This window comes from Psittacula echo, assembly GCF_963264785.1.
Source record: "Psittacula echo genome assembly, chromosome: 2".
Classification (NCBI taxonomy): domain Eukaryota; kingdom Metazoa; phylum Chordata; class Aves; order Psittaciformes; family Psittacidae; genus Psittacula; species Psittacula echo.
This window is the reverse complement of record NC_137737.1, coordinates 53,555,480-53,575,593: the sequence shown is the minus strand read 5'-3', so window position 1 is coordinate 53,575,593 and position 20,114 is coordinate 53,555,480. Positions and strand designations below refer to the sequence as shown.

Genomic DNA, 20,114 nt, shown 5'->3' with positions numbered 1-20,114 from the left:
TCATCTGTTCGGGGATTTGGCTCTGTCATTTTTCTTTTAATAATAATAATAAAACTTCTGGGAAGTAATGTTATTTCTCCATTCTCTTCTCCTCTTCACTCTTGCCTTGCTTTCTCTCTCATGACAGGGTTTAAACAGAAAAAGTATGTTAGAAAGCACAACAGTGCCTGAGGTTAGGGCAGATTTTAGTGTGATACCTGCACTTCCTCAGAGGAGGCCTTCCCTGTGTTACAACAGTCACTGTCCTAATGAGCTGTGTGCTTTTCAGTTGTGCTGTCCAGCTGAGGCAATGTCCTGAATCACAGCTCCCTCCAGAAGGCTGGGCTTAGCTTCATCAGATAAAATCTAATAAGAATCAGAACTTGGTTTATTTGCTTCACTTTTCTGCCTGGAATTTGGATATTCTACACTCTCAGTGTGAAACTCGTGCTGATTTAGGGAGGGTTGAAAATCATGGAGTGGGCACGGTTACTGTAGCTCTGAGCTGTGTGAGATCAGAACAGGGCTGCAAGAAGATTCCACCAGTAACAACTGAGCATGCCCGTAGGTACGGGTACCTGTGGTACAGTTATGAGGGGCTCAATGCCCTCTTATTCCCAGGGCAGGTAGGCAGGGGAAGGGAGTTGATGCTGGCAAGTGAGGCAGATGAGCAGGGATGCTCTTGGTACACACCATCCTAGTGCTGGGTCTGGGAATGGCAGCAAAGTGAGAGCGTTTGCTTGACACCCAGGTGCTGTGTGAATGCAGGCTCCCCCTGGGCATTCAGTTGTTTGGTGTTTAGCCAGCTGGTGTTGGTGTCTTCCCTGCACTGCAGAGTTACAGTTTTGAATGCTTTATTCTCTGTTTCCCTTCTTCTGTGTAATCCAGGGTGTTCTGAGGTGCACACACTGAAGTTCTGTGTTTCTTTGCTTTCTGGCACAGGGATCAGAATCTTCTGTTGGTTACAAGACCTCCACGTCCTCCACTTCACTGACCTTGGCCCAGGTCTTTGCAGTGCTGAGGGCACTGAGGAGGAGCAGCAGCTCCTGCAGTTAGACCAGGCTGATGGTCCAGCTTCCTGAGCCTTCAGCTGTGCCAGACATGCCTTGCTCTGAGGCAAGGTTTAGGCAGCCAGCTGAGAGCCGTCCAGCTGACTGCTTGCCTGTCACGTTAGCCTGTTTAGCTGCCTGGACAAGTGGAACACTTGGGGGCTGCTGAAGTTTAACAATGGTAGTTACAGGGCAGAAGCACAGTTGGTCCTTTTAGTGCCTATGCATGGGGTAACGCTATGTGATGCTGGGAAGGCAATGGAGCACTGCAGCTGCATTTCAGTTGCTGGAAAAGAGGCAGTGAGTATTGAGTATTGCAAGGCACATCTCTGACATGCAGATGCTAAAGCACCTCCTCTGTAGCGGAACAAAAGATGCAAGGTACCTGCCCTGAAACATTGGCATAAATGTATTTCTGTTTCCTCTTTCAGGTCTGGATTTACAATGAGGATCATGAGCTGATCTTAAATAATCTCCTTTGCTTGGACGTTTCGGAAACTCGCTCATCTGATCCACCTCGTCTCATGAAATGCCATGGGTCCGGCGGCTCGCAGCAGTGGACATTCGGAGTAAGTGGAGTATGACTGGCATAGAGCACACTGCTTGTAACTGATCATGGAATCACAAAATCGTTCGGATTAGAAAAGACCTTTTAGATCATTGAGTCCAACCATTAACCTAGCACCGACAAGTCCACCATTAAACCATGTCCCTGAGTGCCACATCTATACATCTTATAAATTACCTCCAGGGATGGTGACTCAGCTCCTTCCCTGGGCAGCCTGTTCCAGTGGTTGACAGCCCTTCCAGTGAAGGAATTTTTCCTAATATCAAGTCTAAATCTCTCCTGGTGCAACTCGAGGCCGTTTGTTCTTGTCCTATCTCTTGTTACTTGTGAGAAGAGACCATCCACCTCCTCGCTCCACCCTCCTTTCAGGCAGCTGTAGAGAGCGATAAAGTCTCCCCTAAGCCTCCTTTTCTCCAGGCTAACCCACCCCAGTTCCCTCAGCTGCTCCTCATCAGACTTGTGCTCCAGGCCCTTCATGACAATAGCACTAACAGGACAGCAGATTCAAGTTTAATTACGACTAAACCTCAGATGTACCAAGTCAATTGTACTGTACTAGGCCCAGCCCACAGTCTGAGCAGCCTGTACCAAAGCTGCATGGGTTGTGGTGGCCGCGTTTCCTAATAAGGCTGCTGAGCTCAGGGTCATGCAGCCCCTTTGTAACTTGGGGATGTGTCTGCAGCTCCATTTAGCTTTTTTTCTGCTTGTCACAGCCACCCACCGTGGCTCACAGGGATGTGCCAGAGACACCAAAATCCACCCCACAGCTCTTTGTCGTGTTGTGTTTGCAGGGCTGGGAGACAAGGAGGGTCCTTGTGGCGATTTCTGCTTCGTGCTTGAAGAAGCACAGGGCAGAGCGGAGGATTGAGAGAGGAGGTTTACTGCAGTTGCTTCTGCCCTATAATTGCATCTTACTAGTTTAATCATTTAGAGCTGGTGCTGCATATGCATGAAATTTGGCTCCTGGGTATTGACTCAGAGGTTGTTCCCCACATGCCCTAAGCATAGCTGTGAGTGTAGTACAGACATGGCTGAGCAAAGAGGAGGGCACTGTTGCAGCACAGCTGCCTGTTGTGCTTCCAGGACAGCTCTGCATAAACTGTCTTGGGTTCATACCTTGCTGCTCAGTGGCAGCACGAGTTTCTGTGTGGAGTCAAATAAGGAAGGGTGTTGCGGTCCAGGATGGTTTGGACATAGAGAGGCAGGTATTGAACGAGCCCAGGGTTGTGGATGTCTGATGTTTGCCCCAACAGTGCCACAGCTACAAATGGTGGTGGCAGTGGTGAGCTGAATCTGCTGCTGGTAAGAGATTACTCAGGGTGCATCAGCTTGAGTTAGCAGACAAGACTGGCTGTTAGATGATGCCTGTCATGGTGGTGTGTGACTCCTTGGCAGAGAAAGGCCAGCTGCGCACTGCCAGTTACAGCACAGGACCCAGAGTTAGAGGTATTCTGGAGGAGTGCTGTGATATCCTTGCTATGTTCTCCTTCTTCATTGGACATCTGCTTGTGTCCATAAATACTGATGCTGACCTGCATGTGACTGTCTTGGGTATCAGCTCCCTCCATGCAAGAGAGCAGGAGGTTGCTGCCTGTGGGCACTGCTGGATGGTTATGGGGTATGTCAGGGAGGCTGCAGAAAGGCTCATCTGTCAGGAAGGAGCACTCCCTCCCACTAAGCGTCCCTTTCAGCTTCAGTTCAATGATGAGTGGAACAGAAGTTTTAATAACTAAATCCCACCTGTCTGCCTGTCTCCTCTAGAAAAACAACCGCCTCTACCAGGTCTCCGTGGGGCAGTGCATGAAGGTGGTGGATCCACTTAGCCACAAAGGGTACGTGACTATGGCCATCTGTGATGGGTCCCTTCCGCAGCAGTGGCATTTTGAGAGCTGAGGCAGCGCGGATGCGATTGGGAAACGTTAAGCCAAGACCCCGGTTCCCCTTCGGCAGTGATGCTCAGTCATTCTGGAGGGCTTTGTGAGGAGGAGCTGCTGCACCCAGCACAGCCGCTGCGGCGGCCCCATAGGAACACTCTGCTGCGAAGAGCGGTGTGCAGGAGGAGGTCTGGATGGTCCCTGGCAGCTGGAGCAGCAGCAGCAGCAGAGCACCACGTAGAAGTGCAATTTATCAGCGGTTCCTTGGATTATCGAACTGTTATTCAGTAAGAGAAATTACTAGAGCAATGTCATTTAAATGGTGAGATTTTAGCTTTGTGGAGCTTTTAAATGCCAATGACAGAAAGGAGTATTTCATGTGCAGTATCTCATTAATTTACGTTTTTAGTATGGTTTTACTGGCCAAATTATTTTGCTTTGTCAGGAAAATATTTTTCTTCCCTTTTGTCTTCTGATAATTGTCATTTGTAATATTTAAATTTAGTTCCTTTAATTTGCAGTTTTAGGACATTTCATGTCGTTTAAACCTGTAGCTGTCATTCGTCACCTCGTATTTAAAACAAAGTAACTATTGCAAAGTCTATTTTGATGACTCATGACAGTAGCTGCATTTAAAATAAAGCATCATTTTTTAATTAAGCTGTATGGCCTTACTCTGTGTAGCTCTTGGACCAGAAAGCACCGATTTAAGAGGCTGATGTTTTCACTCTCATTTCTTCTCAGCTGGCTCCTTCTCCTTCTCTCCCATCTTGGAAGCTTTGACGATGATTTATCTCTTTGTTTTTCTTTCTCTCTGCTTCCCTGTTTCCCTTCCCCAGTTCATTTATTTCACTCCTTACCTTTGCCTGACTTCCTGCCTCAGCCCCGGATGCTCCTTCAGTGCCTGGAAGCTGCTGCAGAAGGGAAGAGCTGTTCTTACCCAGCATATTTTTTCCTAGCGATGTTGGCCTGGTTTATCCTGCCGGATTGAGCTGCCTTCCCGCAGAAGCCATCCTGGTGTTCAGCCATTGCCAGCGCCACAACAGCCTCACCCTTTCACTTTAGCAGCAGAAGCACTTTCCAGCTGCACAGCTACTCCGGCATCGGGTTCCTGATGTTTTGGGCAGCATGAGGCAAGCAATGGTAATGTTGGAGTGATTACAGAGCCACGTCTTCCTGCAGAGAGGTGAGATTCTCGTGTGACAGATGGTGCTTCATCTGCTGCTGCCAGGGCTGTCACCCTGTGAGGAGAGCAGGTAGGAGCCGTCCCTCCTGCCACCGCACTCGTCCAGCGATGCTGAAAGCAGGGAGGAACCAGGTAAGCTGGGTTTAATGGCAAACCAGAACAGTAGGCTGAAGTGGAGGTTCTTCCACATAAAACATTACAGTGGGAATAATTCTGTTAGACACCAGCCAAGTTCTTTCCTACCACGAGTCTCTTAAACAACCCCGGCCCTTTCCAGCAGCTGTGCCTCAGCTGGGGCCTGTGCTGTGCCTGGCTGGGTCAGGTGGCCCTTGGAGGGGCACCCAGAGTCTTCAGATCAGTTCCCAAATTGCTGTTGCAGGGCAGTGTGGAGCTGGAATGGACTTCCTGGGTGTTGGCTCACAGTGGCCTCCAGTTCAGCACTTCCAGGACAGCGTAAAACCAGGTGGCACAGTGTGCTGACAGCTCAGGAGCAGGGCTGTGCTTCCTGTCCTTAACCAGTACCTGCTTCCTCAGGCTATGCCTGGGGTGGCTGCTCTGCCTGGAATCAATTCCAGCCCTTGGTGGTGGTGAAAGAATGGGCTGCAGCTTCCTAAACACCTGAATAACCCTGGCCGCTTCCACAAGTCAGTGTGAGGCAGCCCCTGGTGCTGGGAGGGCTGCTCCCAGCTGTGCCAGGCTCTCTGCAGGCTGTGACATGGGTTTTGGTTGTCAGACTGGCTGGGCAGCAGCCTTGCTCTGCCTTGTTTAGCGTGGCCTTTATGTTGTCTTTTTAAAAATGCTGAAAAGTCAACCACCGAACACCTCCTCAAAGAGGAAGAGCAGAAGCTTTGGCTTTGTTTATGGCCTGAGTCTGTTGCCACGGGGAATTTTTGACTGGAACTTTTGCTCCTGGTAAGGGAAGTTGGAGGCTGGTGTGTTGGAGGCTGTCAAAATCGGCTCAGTACATGCGGTCTTGAAGCATGCAGTAACAGACACAAATATAGAATTAGCGAACTTCTCAGTTGCAGATGAACACATAAATAGCCTACCTCATTCTTGTCTATGTAACACACCTTTACTGTCTGAAAATTGGCACTACCCATGTTTGCAGCACTGCAAATGCTGCAGCCAGACTCCGTGGGGCTGGGCTGAGCCCTCCCAGCTGCTGCTGCTGTGCCCTGGGGTGCCAGTTTCCAGGAGCAGATGGAGGTGATGATGGTGGTTTGGATGATGATAGTTTCTGCAGTGAGTGGGTTTTGGCCACAGCTGTATCTGTTCAGTGCTGCAGCTGCACAGCCAGGTTGTCACATACAGAACGTGCACAAGGGAGGGTTATAAATCTATTCTGTGTACACCCAGGCCCATGTCAGTTCCCTGCTCACAGCTGGGCCCTGCCTGGGCTGAGGTGGAAATTCAGTTTTCTTCTCATAGTTAAGTGACTGCTCACAGGTGACCCTTGGGAATTGGGCTGAATAGGAAGCATGGAAGGAAAAGACTTACCATAGAGTCACTGAATGGTTTGGGTTGGAAGGGACCTTAAAGCTCATCCAGTTCCAACCCCCTGCCATGAGCAGGGACAACTTCCACTGGAGCAGGTTGCTCAAAACCGCATCCAACTCGGCCTTGAACACTGCCACGTATGGGGTTCCACAGCTTCTCTGGGCACCCTGTGCCAGTGCCCCACCACCCTCACAGTGAAGAACTTCTTAATATCTAATCTAAATGTCCCCTCTATCAGTTTAAAGCCATTCCCCTTGTCCAGTTGTAAAAGTCCCTCTCCAGCTTTCCTGTAGGCTCCCACCAGCTGTCAGCGCTGTTTCCAGCCCCAATCCAACCCACAGCTTGCGTGAGCTATGGTGAAGAAAACCAACTCCACCCCAGCCCAAACCAGCAGCAGCAGGACACCCCATTTACTCTTTTTTCCTGCATCTCTGGCCAATTTTCTGGGAAAGACCCGAGCACTGGGAATGGCGGCTGGGAACGCTCAGGACGTGGCAGCAGAATTTGGGTTGTGCTACAGACAGGGGGACCGCAACTGCTGAAAGCACTGGAATCCTGACAGAGCTGGAGAAGAGACCACTCAGAATAAAACCCGAAGGACGTACCTTATAGATGTAAAATATTTTTATTTGTAAATGCTGATCTTCTAAATCTGTTTCCACAAATTCCAAACCCCATAACACTCTGTATGCTTCAAAAAATTCTGTTGGTTTTTTTTGGAGTTGTTTTTTCGTGTGGTTTTTTTTTTTGCCAACATTAGATACTATTATACAGAACAGAAAAAACCTGTAGGACAAATACTGGTAGGATGTTGGAATATTGTACAAGAGAAGAAAAATATTCAAGAAACAATTTCATACAGCTATTTATCAAGAGAAAAATATATACAATTGATTTATTCTGTAAGATAAAAATACATCATGCCATATACATTACAAGGTCAGAACTGTATGACTGAATATACCAACAGTTTACAGTCCACTTTCATTGTGCACACACAAAAAAAAGAACTTCATTTTTTCTTTCTCTATTTATTTAGGCTGTGAAGTGTCAGTACCAGAATCTGAAGTACAAAATAAGAAGCTAACCTGGTTCCAAATGCTGATTAAGTTTCTACAAGCAAACACAAAACAATGTGTTTCATTTTTTTTGTGTTTTTTTTTCCTTGTTTTTTTTTTGAAAGAAATGTAAACAAAAACCAATCCATACAAACACATCTTTAAATTACAGTTTCCAAACCCCTATTGCCAGAGTCCTGCAGCTGCAAGCACGGTACATCGCGGGTTTTGTCCTCGTTTTCCTTTTAAGAAGGCTGTCGGCGGATCGGAGTTAAGCTCCGACTACATGATTCTAAGCCGTTCCCATGATTTAAGGTAGGCTGAACAGTCCCCCCCGATCTTGACTACTTTTGCTGAAGGAAAAAAAAAAACCCAACGTCCAGCCTCTCTTTTGGGTGGTTTTAGCAGTTATTCACAGTTATCACAAATTGTAAGCACAAAAAAACCTGACTTAAGAAATAGGGATGCAACAATATAATACAAATAAAATTAATCTAAAGTCCCCAACCATCTACAAAAGCCCCGGGTTTACTGTACACACGCCCTTACCAGGCTTGAAGGTCGACTTAAAAAAAGGTCTCCTAAGACCCCAGCTGAGACTGCTTGAAACATAAAAACCCCTCTCGCTTTAAACGGAGATTTTGGTTATCCCGTTGCGCGCCTCCGGGAGATCATATTGTAACATCCCTATTGACGGCGTGTTATCAGCACCCAACTGCCGCAGCGTCTGGTAGCATTTGGTCAAGAACTAGGTTTTATAATGTATTTTTTTCTTTTTTTTCTTTTTCTTCTCAAACTATTTACAGGTGTGTACAAAGGAACAACGTAACAGGGTGTGTTAGTTCTGCAGGTAACAGCAGCAGCTTGGCTTTCTTCTAACTTTCTTTTTAAAAATAGCTTCATTCACTTATTCAATAATAAATACAAAAAGGTTTCTCTTATTTTACAGAAATCAAAAACTACAATAAACTGACTCATGGAATCAAGTATTTAAATGTATTTTAGTGCAAGTTATGTTTTTCCCTTAGCTCTATCCCTAAGGAAGTCGTTTCAGTACATTCCTTGTTCAGTGGTGTCTACTTTTATTTAAAATTTTTCTTTAATCAGAGGGCCTGCCCCTTTATCAAATAAGGCTGTGGCCAGCACTTTGGACTTCTCCCTTTCGCTGGTGATTTCAGTCTTACATTCATAGATGCCCACCTGCAGTCCCGCAGGTCAGCCCTCGGTTCTTTGCCCAAGTTCATCAGTTTCTCCTTAGTGAGCTCAAAAACAAAAGTGCTGGACCATTCTGTTAACTCAGTCTCACCTCCCCGTGGCTGGAAAGTTGGCTTCGCGTTTTGCCGGCTGCTTCTGGTGCTTGCTGGGTGGTTGGGCTCCTTTTTCTTGTTAAGCACACGAGTAGAAAGCTGTACTTCCAGAAGTGATTTGCTTTGTTTTTTTTTTTTCTTTTCCCCTTCAAAAAGGCAACAATTTTCCATCGACAAAATCAAACTGTGAATCACTTCTTCCTAGGGACAAGCAGCCCTCAAAGACAGCAAGGAATGCATTCTAGTTCATCCACTTTCGGCAGTTTACAGCTCCACAGTGACATGGAATCTTGTGCTGGTCATCTTCAAAATCAAACTTGTAGTCATAGCAAAGCTGGAAGCAGATGGAGAGAAGAACGGTTATGGAATGCCCAGGATCTATCCCAGCTTGCGTGGTACCTCCGACTTAAACGCCAAAATACTGCTGAGGCAAGATTGGAAAGGGAAAAGGGCAAGGAGGGGAACACCACTCTCCCACCCCAGCACGAACAAGCGGGGCTACCACCTGTAGAAATCACACAGTATCTGGAGAGCAATGCAAGTAGCAAGAGGTGAGTAAAACCTAACAAGACTGCCCTACCTCCTCCCCCTTCTGGATTCTCCTGCTGGAGCTGATGATAATTTTGTGTCCTCTCTCAAAAGTCACCACCTCGGCCACGCAGTTCGGTGCACACGAATGGTTGATGTACCTGTGCAAACAGTTGGAAGAAGGAAATGCATCTCCTGAGGCAAATCTAAACTAATCCTCAGGACAACCTTAGTTAGCTTCAGGGTGCACTGACTGTCCAGATATACTTATATTACTCTCTACTTGATCCTGTACCTAGAAAATGTCAGAAAAGTGAAGCATTAAAAAGAAAATACTCAATTCCTTCTTCATAAGCTGCCATGAACCATAATCAAATCAAAAAGCTAACGATGCCAGTGGAATAGTCCAAAGACTGAATGTACCAGCTCAGAGAATAAAAACCATTGAGAGAACCGTAAGCGTGAGTCCCTCATGCCCAGCCCCAGTCCTGGGAACGCAGATCATCCCCCCAGGCAGGCTCAGATCTCCTCAGAGCCACCCACCTTGCGGGACCTCCTGTCAGGGTCGCGTCGATGACATGGTCATTGTCAATGCGGAACATGTACACGCCACGGTTCTGGAAGACAGGATGGGGAAAAACACTCAATTTAAAATTAAAGTTTTCACTTAATTCCCAGTGGTTAAACAGAAGCAGCAGCGTGGGTCAGCTCCTGTGTCCCCCTGTGTTCAGGATCAGACTCTGCCACTGGCTCGTGAGGAAACAGTGAGCCACACACTGCCCTTCCCCTCACCGGGATGTGAGGGAATGGAAGGGGAGCACACATAAATCTCATTTCCCTAGCAGCTTCTGTACTGCCTTTCACTTGGGATCTTAAAAGTGCTTCACAACTGTGTACTGTCACGATACCACAGAGTTACAAAGGAAGTTGCTTTCAACTTTTAAAGAAGTTCTCTGTCCTCCAGGACAGGGGACATACATTGCCTATCTGCCCAGGGCACTGTGAGAGCTATTTAACACTAAAATACTCTGATCTGATAAGAAACACTGTAGACTGGTTATATTTCTAGCCTATTGCATTTATAGCACGGCCGAAAGCAAATGAGAGGACCTGAATTCAAATAGCAGAACAGCATTTGTTGTGTTGTACAAACGTTTGAAAGGGGAAAGGAACAGCGACCAAGCACCAGCCATACCTGAGATTCATAAAGCTTCTCCTTCCTGTTTGCTACCTCATTCCGTATAATAGTTCCGATATATTCAATGACCATAGTGTGCTTTTCAATGTCTCTAGCAGCATATAAGCCCAGGCCCTGCAAAAAATACATCAGGATTTAGAATTCTCTATTGACATTTACACTGCATTCCTCACTGCCCCACAACTGTGCCTGCAGAGTATCCCATGAAAACTGAGCTACCCAGGAGGAGTGAAGCAGCATACACGGTGTATGTGACCGCCAAGACTCAGGACCCAGCTCCATGTTACACTGTTAGGATGCAAGACAACGTACTTGGCTTGTGTCTAGGTGAGGAACCTTCTTTTGCACCTCTGGCACCTGGCTGTGTAAAGATTAGGAATTCACTGAAAAACCAAGTGGGCCTTACTAGAGCAGAGACCTAATAGGGACGCAGCAGCATAATTAAATCCAACCTAAAATAAACAACAACTCTGTTCATACACAGTGAGATTAATTACAAAGCTTTTGCCAAACAGTCTGTGGAGCAAAGCACCACCAGAATTACAGGAAACAATGGATTTCTTAGTATTATGAATGCAAACAAGCACTGAACTCCTGCTGGCCTCGCACCACTTTACTCAGCTTGGTCTGAGCATGTCAAGCTCCCAATTGTGTATGTGTTTTTATTATGTTTTACTACATTTTCGAGAAATATGCCTCCCAAAACTTGAAAGGAACTTGAAGACAGGCTGAGAGAGCTGGGCTTCTTCAGCCTGGAGAAGAGAAGGCTCTGGGGAGACCTTAGAGCAGCTTCCAGTGCCTAAACGGGCCGACAAGGTATCTGGAGAGGGGCTTTTTACAAGGGTATGTGCGGCTTTAAACTGAAAGAGGGCAGATTTAGATCAGGTCTTACAAAGAAATTCTTCCCTGTGAGGGTGGTGAGGCCCTGGCACAGGTTGCCCAGAGAAGCTGTGGCTGCCCCATCCCTGGCAGTGTTCAAGGCCAGGCTGGATGGGGCTTTGGGCAACCTGGTCTAGTGGAAGAGGGTTTGGAACTGGATGAGCTTTAAGGTCCCTTTCAAACCAAACCATTCTGTGATTTTATAACAAACAAATGAATTTTTAAGATGTTCTCAATAATCAGAAAAAACCTTACTGAAGGTAAATCTATGGAAGTGATTTGCCACATAAAAAATCACTGATTTGGGGTAAGACTTGAAAGATTTTCTTAACAGATTTAGCTTCCATTATTAAATATATATTTCATATAAATGTTTATATATAGATTGAAAGAGAAAAAAATATATAGAAAATAGATATAAATCAAAAATACTTCATTTTAATACACATCTGAAACAGAACTGACCTGAATACGAGAGCGAGCCAGATACACATTGGACTTCCATTCCGTTTTCATTTTGCGGTACTGAGAGGACTTGGAATGGACAAACTGCTTACTGTAAGGCGCGTTCAGCTCTCCCGTGACTGTGCTCTGAAAGGACTTTGATGTGCTGGTGCTGTTCAAGGTGTGAGGCCTGGAGGAGTTGGGCATGTAATGGGAAAGAATACAAGAAAAACTGAAGATATCTCTGAAAAGAGCCACAAACCCCATCAAAAATTCTTTTAGACATACAGACACTTAAAGCCAGCTAGCGTAGACGACAAAGCAATTCCTCGGATTTGGGCATGCACATACACAGCCAAGGACGACAGGGTTTGTAAGCAGCAGACGAAAGCACAAATAACCCTAAGCAGCCTATAAACCCTGGGCTGTACTATGTGAAATTAAAACAAAATACCTTAACACAAACCTCTTGACATGGGTACTCATTTTAGGCTCGGCACGGGCGCAGCCCGTGGGGTTGATAGCAAGAGGAAGTTCCATTAAGGGGTTTCGGCCATAGCGGAAAGTGTAGTTCTCACAGGCCTCAACCCCTGGCAGCTGCAAAAAAACAGACAAGAAGAAAATCCAAGTAGTTGTATGTTAGTTGTGTGTAACCAATCAGTTACTTTACCACACACTTCTTCCTGTTCCCCTTCTCACGTGTATATCCAACAACTGGGGGTGATCCAGCAAGAACTGGGATGGTGAAGACTCACCGATTCAGCAATCCTGGCCACTGCAGAAACTGTCAAACCAAAGAGGTCTTCACCCTTCAAATAGCCGGGAAACAGCTGGAGCATTTCAGATTCTTTTCTAACAGAAGCAACGGGTTCCAGGATTTTATCCCACACACCTACACAACCATACGGGAAAGAGTTACAGTGATCAATAAAGTAATGGTACTGGTTTTAAACTGAATGCCTGAGGATATCGGGACCCAGAAACCAACACTGACAAAGCAATTTGTTGCCGGTTGTTTACACACAGAGGCTGGTGTTTAAAAGAGACAGTCATCTGGTGAGTTGATTTTTTTTTCCCTGAACAAATCCCAAACAAACACTGAACTCCTACTGCACACTTGCTTCTCAGGAAGGAAGCTTTCAGTATTTGCAGCACGGAAACTTTCAGTCCTCTGACAAGAATGACATGGGCAGATTCTCCTGAGGAAACCTGCACAACGTGTATTTCCTGAAAATAAACTATATATTCTATTTCTGTTGGCTGATCATCATTGTCAGCTCACAGTTGTGGGTGGGCAACTCCCTCAGCAGTGGTGTGACGGGACAGAGGGCAGCTGAGTATATCGGCACGTACAGCACAAAGGGGTTAAGTAAGACCAGAGCACTACAGGCCATGCGCTGTGTTTCTCCACCTGCCCAGATGTTTATGATCTAACAGAGTCTTCTTCCCCAGGCCAGAGACAACATTACCTGCCCTGAGAACAGCGTGGTCAAATGAACTATTGTCTTACTGCTTCCTAACTAATTGAGTTTGTGTTTAAACAAGTCACTTTCCATGAAAGGAAACCGATGCTGACATTCCTACTATTTAATACTAATTTACTTTGAAGTACTTGGGTCTTTGGTCTCCTCTGTGAGCTTGTAACAAGTCTGTTTTTTCAGCTTTTACAATTTTTTCAGAGGTATCCTGAGTCTTCAGAGCACGCTATTCAAAACGGGCCCTGGAAACTCACTTTAAACATTACATTGTGCCTGCAACACGCATTTGTAACATTTATCATACCACAAGCATCAGGAGTAACACCACAAACAGCAAACTCACAAAAGTGGTGATCTTAGCTCACAATATTTACCTTTTGGTGTTGTGTCAGTAAGGACCAGATCTTCGTGGCCTTGCTCCACAACCTTGATGACAAATAATGGGAGCCCGTCCTTCTCCTCAATTGAGCAGAGATAGCGACAGCGTCTGTTGGCGTATCTCATGCTCCAGTACAACCGGCTGGCCTCGTAACCCACGGGGAAGAGTGCTTTGGAGGAGTGGAAGGCCTGCATCTGCTGCGGCAGCAGCTGACCAACGGCATGGAAAATGAGGCTTCCCACACGGAAAGTGTGGTCACGCTCTCCTCGCTGAACGATGCTGGCGATCTGCCGCACTTCATCTCGCTGAACATAGACCCTCCTGAACACTGCAAAGTAACTAAGTTCTTGCTCATGAGTTCCCTTTGGTTTGTGCATGGGGCAAAGCATGGTCTTGTCTTTAAAAAACATGCATTGTGCTTTAATGGCACAGGTAAAGTGATAAATATTGGTGCACCTTAACCTGTGACAACCGCTGGTGGCACCCATTTTGTGACAAAACATGCATTTCATTTGCAAGCCTCTTCGCAGTGCGAGTTCCACATTTATTAAGGCACCAGCTTGTGTCTCGTAGACTTCTGTAGACCAAAGAGCACAGTTCAAATGGACCCAAAGGTCTAAATCCAGGTTAAGAAGCCTTGCTGGTCCATCAGTTAACCCATCACCTTCCTCGTGACAGAAGCAACATTTCCTGTAGTCTTTAGGCACGGGATCTGGTTTAAGGGTTGTGCCCAGTTTTTTAAGAAATTCATCTATTTCTTCTTCACAAGGAGGTTTGAATGATCCTTTAGGAATCACAATCTGAATGCTCCACTTTTTCCATTTCATGCCTTTCCACTTCTTACTGGGAGGCCGACAGTCATCAAGACTGCTGTGTATTGCTTTTAACCTAGGTTTTAGTTTCACTGTTACCTTAAGCTCGTCTGGTTTTGCCTCTACCTTGGCTGCTTCAAACGCAGGGGGGAACATGATGGGAGGCGATGATGGTGGAGAAACTTTTTCCTGCAGCTGAGGCAGACAGTGGACATCCAAAGCGGAGATGTTGTTGCTGTACTGATGGAATGCTTTAGGCGGCCTCTCTTTCATCGGTGACTGTGGCAAAGAGGGAACTGATTCCTGCTGAATCAACAGAAAACTGTTAAGATAAAAATCTCAAAACCATTAGATGTAGCCTAAAACACTGTCAGGTCAGTGTGGAAGAGTCCACTAAGAATGCCTAAGATCCTAATGCAGCAACAGAGAAGGATGGAAATTACCCCGACCTACATTATCACAGCTTGTGCTAGGATATGGAGCACAAGAGTTCTCTCAGTCAGCCTAGAATGTGGTACCCCTCAATAAATAAGGGGAAGAACAAATAATCCTTTGTTCAGGTTATGAATGAAAAACTACTCAGTTGCCCTAAAGGAGCTAACAGAGTTAGTTTTTAGGTGTTCTTAGAAAGTTTTGTGACAACACAAAGTAACTTTAAAATATGGGTCACAGAATTAATTTAAGGAGTAAGAATCCTGTTATTTGGTAGAAGGGGAAGATTTGGAATTAATGCCACGTATTTTTCCTGGTAACAAGTAAGGAGGAAATTCCTGCAGGGCTCTAGACTAGATTTACCTTGAGGACTTTACTATTCACTCACAGAAAGCAGGAATTAACACCTGCAGAGATTTGTTAAAAACCAAACCAAAACATAAAAGGAGAGGAAACAAGAACAAAGGAAGTTTACATTTAAAAGTTCCTAATGTGATTTGTATGATTAATCCTGAAAGAGTAAATGAGAGGATCAAGAGCCTGAAGATGGCATTTAATTAGCTTACTGACGTACGTGCTGATGCACTTGTACACAGAAATACTTGTACAGTATTTACCCTGCTTAAATACTAGAGAAGATGAGCTACATGGAACACTACAAGGATTTGGATGTAACACACATTTATCTTCTCCTCCAGGTATGGGTTATTTTTAATTTCTTCTGAAAAAAAGCAGGATGCATTTGAAGTGAGGCAGCAAATTCTACAGTAAATAAGGACTATGAGAAAGCATTAACTAGGTAATGTCTGAAGCACAAGGCCTGTTCTGTCCACTGGTTCAGAGGGGAGAAAAAGGTACATTTGAACCTTGCAGGGTCTGTAGGTAGCGAACTACAGCGTACTGTTCCAGCCAACCTGAGAAAAATCCGTGGCCTAACTCCACTTTCAGTTGAACAAATGCTTAAAACGTCTGTGTCCAGTAATCAGAACCTCTTTTTCCTCTTCACTGTCAGTCAGCAGGTTCTTTACTACTATTTTGGTACTTAATGATTTAAAATGACAGCTATGCCAAATAAAGTGATGAACAGGACTGCATTTTTCCAGTTACACTTAACAAATAAAAGTATTTTTTGCAAACCTGCAGTTCAGTTGTTATTTGCACAGTTATATTTTTATTTACCATAAAAGCCAAACCAAATTGCAGAATTACAGCCCTTAAAGATGTATCTATGGTTTTGCATAATGCCCAGGGAACTTAAATGTTTACTTTTTTGAGAGTGCATCTTCAAAGCCAGTAAGGACAGCACAAGGTGGCTGCTGTTCTGCCCTGCATATCTCTGTAACAATGGGAGTTATGCGAATATGAATTTTACTTCATGCTGCTTGTTCAGAATCTCAGTGTCTAAGCATAGAGTAATTAACTTATAAACCTGTAGAATGAAGTGCAAACTTCCCCCTTGCCCCTTTTCTGTTCTTCAAAAACTAGCTGCAGTAATTTCTGCTCACTAGAAAGCATCTGATACTACTCACTTTGTTCTCCGAGTTTTTTGCTTGCACAGCTGCTGAATAAAGAACAAAGCAGTTGTTGCTACAGAATACAATGTCCTTCATTTTATCAGAGCCTTCCTGGAAATCCTGGGAATCAAACACAGAAGATTCTCAGAAGTGCATTTTAATACCATTCTTCACATATTAAGTGGAATGAAACAAGTCTTCCAATCTGGCTAAAATTCTTTATCTGTAGAACATTTGTGAAATAATGAGTGATACTGTGATATAAACACTTGATTATTTGACAGATCTAACGTTACCACCACCTACAACCTTGTTCTTCAGCATTTCTTGCCATTAACAGAAGTTTAAGCAGCAAAATAAAGCATTCTATACCGTGCACCCATCTGCTCTATAGGCACACTTGCAAAGTAAAAGCCATTTCTTTTATCTTTAGATGGTGAAAGAACATGCAGTTTCAGCCTAATCAAAGACAGATCACACTGTTTTATCTACTGATCCATCTGCAAAACATTACTGGGAATTCAGTGCTTCTCTGACTACACGAACCCATTACTTTTGTATATAAATTCTGACTATATACCTTAGTTGCAAAATTACCTCAACCTCGTTGAAAGAGCAATGGTTGTTCCAGAATGAATGACAGTTCCCAATGTGAATACAAGAAACTGAGACTGAAACCTGATTCCTGCTCACAAAGGGTACAAGTATTCTTGCTGTTTGAATACTTCCTGACACAGCAATATGGCACTGCCTTACAAGTAAGCTCTTCTGAACTAAGTTCCCTGAAGTGGCCATGGAAGAAGGTTAGTAGCAGAATTTAGGAAATTGCCATGATTATTATAAAATAATTGCCATGGGACCTATTTTATGAAATTTACTGAAATTCTTTTTATGTAAATAACAACTTTGGTGCAATTTCTTATCTGTACTACAAACATACTTGAATGTCCCATCCTGAATTAGGACACATGTAGAAGGGAGACTACAAAGAAACCTGGAAGTGGTACCAGTCAGCATGACAAGCAGTAGTCTTTGTTGCCTTTGTTTGCTCATTCACCATTACGTGCAAGAAACTACTTCCCCTGCAGTACCTGTTTAAGGAAGGGCAGGTCTTTGAAGGACTTCCGCACACCACTGCCAAAAACCACAACTTTGCAATGAGAGCACCATCGAGGCCTCAGTGCTGAGCCTTCTGCAATATTCTGACTGTGATCCTTATGGCCAGCTATACCTACAAAACAGGTAAGTCTGTTAGAAGCTATATCAGATTAAACCTAATTTATGAGAAGTCACGGTATGCTTCAGTGGTCTAGAGGAGCAACATCCTCCTGGAGAGGGCAAACTTTAAACTACATCCTGACAGGGAAATTATTTAAATTAGACTAAAACCAAGTGCGTGAACAAGAAGGCAAAAATACGTTCTTGTGTAAGAACTGAGTAACTAAACCAACATAGAAATACATGCTTTAACAACTACATCAAGTTTTCTAGCATAGGAACAATCTTTCTGAGTGATGGATTTAAAATCAGACTGGACAAAAACCCCAACTAATAATGTTGGGAACTACTGGAAGAAATACCTCAATGGCAGTGATGTAGAAAACAACAGAAATCAGAGATGGATCAGACCTACAGAGTTATGGTTAACATCAGGAGCAGGTTCACATGTACTGATCATGTTCATGTAAGAACAGAAAAGTATTATTAAGAACAAAAAACAATTATTCAATGCTAGAGCATGAATTTATGTGGCTGAAATGCATTCAATACTGCCTCAGTTAAAATGTTGGTATCGAAAAACGTGAAAGAATTGATGCCCACTCACCATTGCTGTTTGCAGGAAAGGGCACATTAGGTTGCTTCAGTCCATAAGACCCTACGATCCTGGCAGGTCCCATGGCTCCTGCCTGAGGACCCTGTAGTAAGCTTTGCCTGTACTCCATGGATGGGTTCACTCTGTGACTGCTGGCGGTTGCCATGGAGGATGGGACATCTGGAGCACTACTAACTTCGTAACTGTTGGGAATTCTGACGTGGAGCAGGTTGGAGAATGCTGCTACAACGCTGCTGATGTTCTAAAAACAGTAATAAAAACACACCTTTGTTTTCATCACAGTAATATAAATCATTGGAAGACTGCAACAGCTGCTTTATTGTACCATGCTATAACCCCTTCAGGTTCACTATATACATAAAGTATCTTAACTACTGTTGGTACTTTACATACGTAATAAAAGGTTATTTCTTTTACCTCAGCAGCTGTGGGATGCAAAGTAATTGCTACAGATATAAGGCCAGATTTAGGACCATTCTGGGATGGTCCAAGTTGAGATGCAAAAAAGCCAGAACCGGGTAACGCTCCAGAACCGGGTTCTGATTTTATATAGTTCCTTTTGGCTTCTGAACCTGAAAAGAAAACAAAATACACCAGGTTAATCCTACACACATGTGAATGCAAACAAAAAAACCTAACCGAAAAACCACAACAAACCTAGTTTTAACTGTTTGCTCTGCTGCACTCTCACCTTTTCCAGTACTGCTAGGCAGGATGGGAATGATGGGAGATGGTACAGGTTCTGGGTTCTCCTCCTTTACAACCGACAAGTCTGGATACCTACTGATTTCCATTCCCACCACGCTTTCAGGAGAGGAAGAAGGAACAAAGCTGTCAGGAGTATCCCTGTCCTCACAGTGATCTTGAACCCTGGAACAAAACCCAAAAAGGCTGTTTTCGAAATGGACAAAAAACTTTGGTAAATCAAAACATAAATCATGACAGTGAGCTGTAATGAACTTGTTTCTTGCTACTAGTCATGAAATGCAATTATGTGGAAGGCCATTGCTTCTGGGTATATGAGACTCCATTGCACATGGTGGTTTCTTGGGAAAGATACATAAAGGAAAACAAAGGCACTAAGAAAGCTCAGGCTCCATCATAGGACTGTCTGTTCCCCATGGCTCCATTTATCTGTGTAAAATATTAGTATTTAACATTTAAACTTTCTGGTTTATTCACTTATTCACTGCTCCACCTCCCCTTATCCATGCACAGACTCCAAAGACACCCAACTTTCAGTTAGTCAAGTGAAAAGGAAGCAAAAGGAAAGATCTTTGTAGGGAGACTCATGTTCTAGCAAGCATTCTCACATGGTAACAGAAACTGAGTAGAACTGGGGAGTTTTCAGGCTGTCTCTTGCACAGTCCTGCTGCCTGGTACAGAAATCATGTACTATCATTGTTCAACAGTACCATGCTGCTCCAGGAAAAATACCAGGTTGTAATTTTCTTCCACTTTCAAAAGAGCAATGTAACAAATTCTTAACAACAGAATCTAGAGTCTAGCAACGGCAGAAGTCATGTATTTTAGTATGCTGCTCTTCATGTGTGGAATGCTAAGAGTTAACCAGGAAAAATCATCCCATTAATGTTTTCTGCACTGCCTGTGCATAATGGATTTTGTTTCTTTACACAGTCTCAGTCTCATCTCCTACTAAAAGATCACAGAATCTCCTTCAAATATGTTTTTGCAGATGTCAAAGAAAACCTACCTTAACTCCTCCTGATTGTTGTGAGGTGGTGTTGGAAGTGAAGCAGGAACATCCACAGTTTTAGGGCCCTGAGCCATTGCTCTTGCTAATAAATCATCTTGTGGTCTGAAAGGCAACTGGAACTGCTTTGGTCCCAGAGCTTTGGTAACTAAAAACAGAAGTGCACAACGCAATGAGACATCTGTACAGCTCTTCCATTGACATACCTTCTATGTGTCGGTGGCCTGATACAACCAAGTTATTACAGCAGATGGTAACACCACTTTCATCCATTTGTAGTTCAAAAATTTTTAACTGTTCATGATCAATCTACATATTCACAAAACCTGAAAATTTTGAGCAAAAAGAGAGTGCCTCCTGCCACTGTGAGAGGATGCTTGG

General features: G+C 44.3%; 2 protein-coding genes across 23 annotated transcripts in view; one reads left to right on the top strand and one right to left on the bottom strand.

The window, feature by feature from the left end:
* Positions 1 to 3,849, top strand: part of GALNT11 (polypeptide N-acetylgalactosaminyltransferase 11) — a gene marked incomplete at its 5' end in the record, with an annotated part of 35,449 nt that extends 31,600 nt beyond the window's left edge. For both annotated transcript variants that reach the window (XM_080610739.1, XM_080610738.1), the window contains 2 exons: positions 1,460 to 1,597; positions 3,358 to 3,849. In XM_080610739.1, the coding sequence (XP_080466865.1) occupies positions 1,460 to 1,597; positions 3,358 to 3,489 (270 nt within the window). In that variant the 3' untranslated portion in view covers positions 3,490 to 3,849. The remainder of the gene's footprint in view (positions 1 to 1,459; positions 1,598 to 3,357) is intronic.
* A 2,913-nt stretch (positions 3,850 to 6,762) lies between these two features.
* Positions 6,763 to 20,114, bottom strand: part of KMT2C (lysine methyltransferase 2C) — a 197,699-nt gene continuing 184,347 nt past the window's right edge. For 15 of the 21 annotated variants that reach the window (XM_080610019.1, XM_080610008.1, XM_080610010.1 and 12 more), the window contains 14 exons: positions 19,734 to 19,881; positions 18,711 to 18,889; positions 18,437 to 18,591; positions 18,011 to 18,260; positions 17,277 to 17,416; positions 16,201 to 16,305; positions 13,423 to 14,545; positions 12,326 to 12,462; positions 12,025 to 12,167; positions 11,592 to 11,760; positions 10,245 to 10,361; positions 9,593 to 9,666; positions 9,102 to 9,210; positions 6,763 to 8,855 (listed from right to left, as the gene is read on the bottom strand). In XM_080610019.1, coding sequence (XP_080466145.1) covers positions 8,763 to 8,855; positions 9,102 to 9,210; positions 9,593 to 9,666; positions 10,245 to 10,361; positions 11,592 to 11,760; positions 12,025 to 12,167; positions 12,326 to 12,462; positions 13,423 to 14,545; positions 16,201 to 16,305; positions 17,277 to 17,416; positions 18,011 to 18,260; positions 18,437 to 18,591; positions 18,711 to 18,889; positions 19,734 to 19,881 — 2,942 coding nt within the window. In that variant the 3' untranslated portion in view covers positions 6,763 to 8,762. The remainder of the gene's footprint in view (positions 8,856 to 9,101; positions 9,211 to 9,592; positions 9,667 to 10,244; positions 10,362 to 11,591; positions 11,761 to 12,024; positions 12,168 to 12,325; positions 12,463 to 13,422; positions 14,546 to 16,200; positions 16,306 to 17,276; positions 17,417 to 18,010; positions 18,261 to 18,436; positions 18,592 to 18,710; positions 18,890 to 19,733; positions 19,882 to 20,114) is intronic. The other 6 variants (XM_080610022.1, XM_080610028.1, XM_080610021.1 and 3 more) reach the window with 3 other exon arrangements.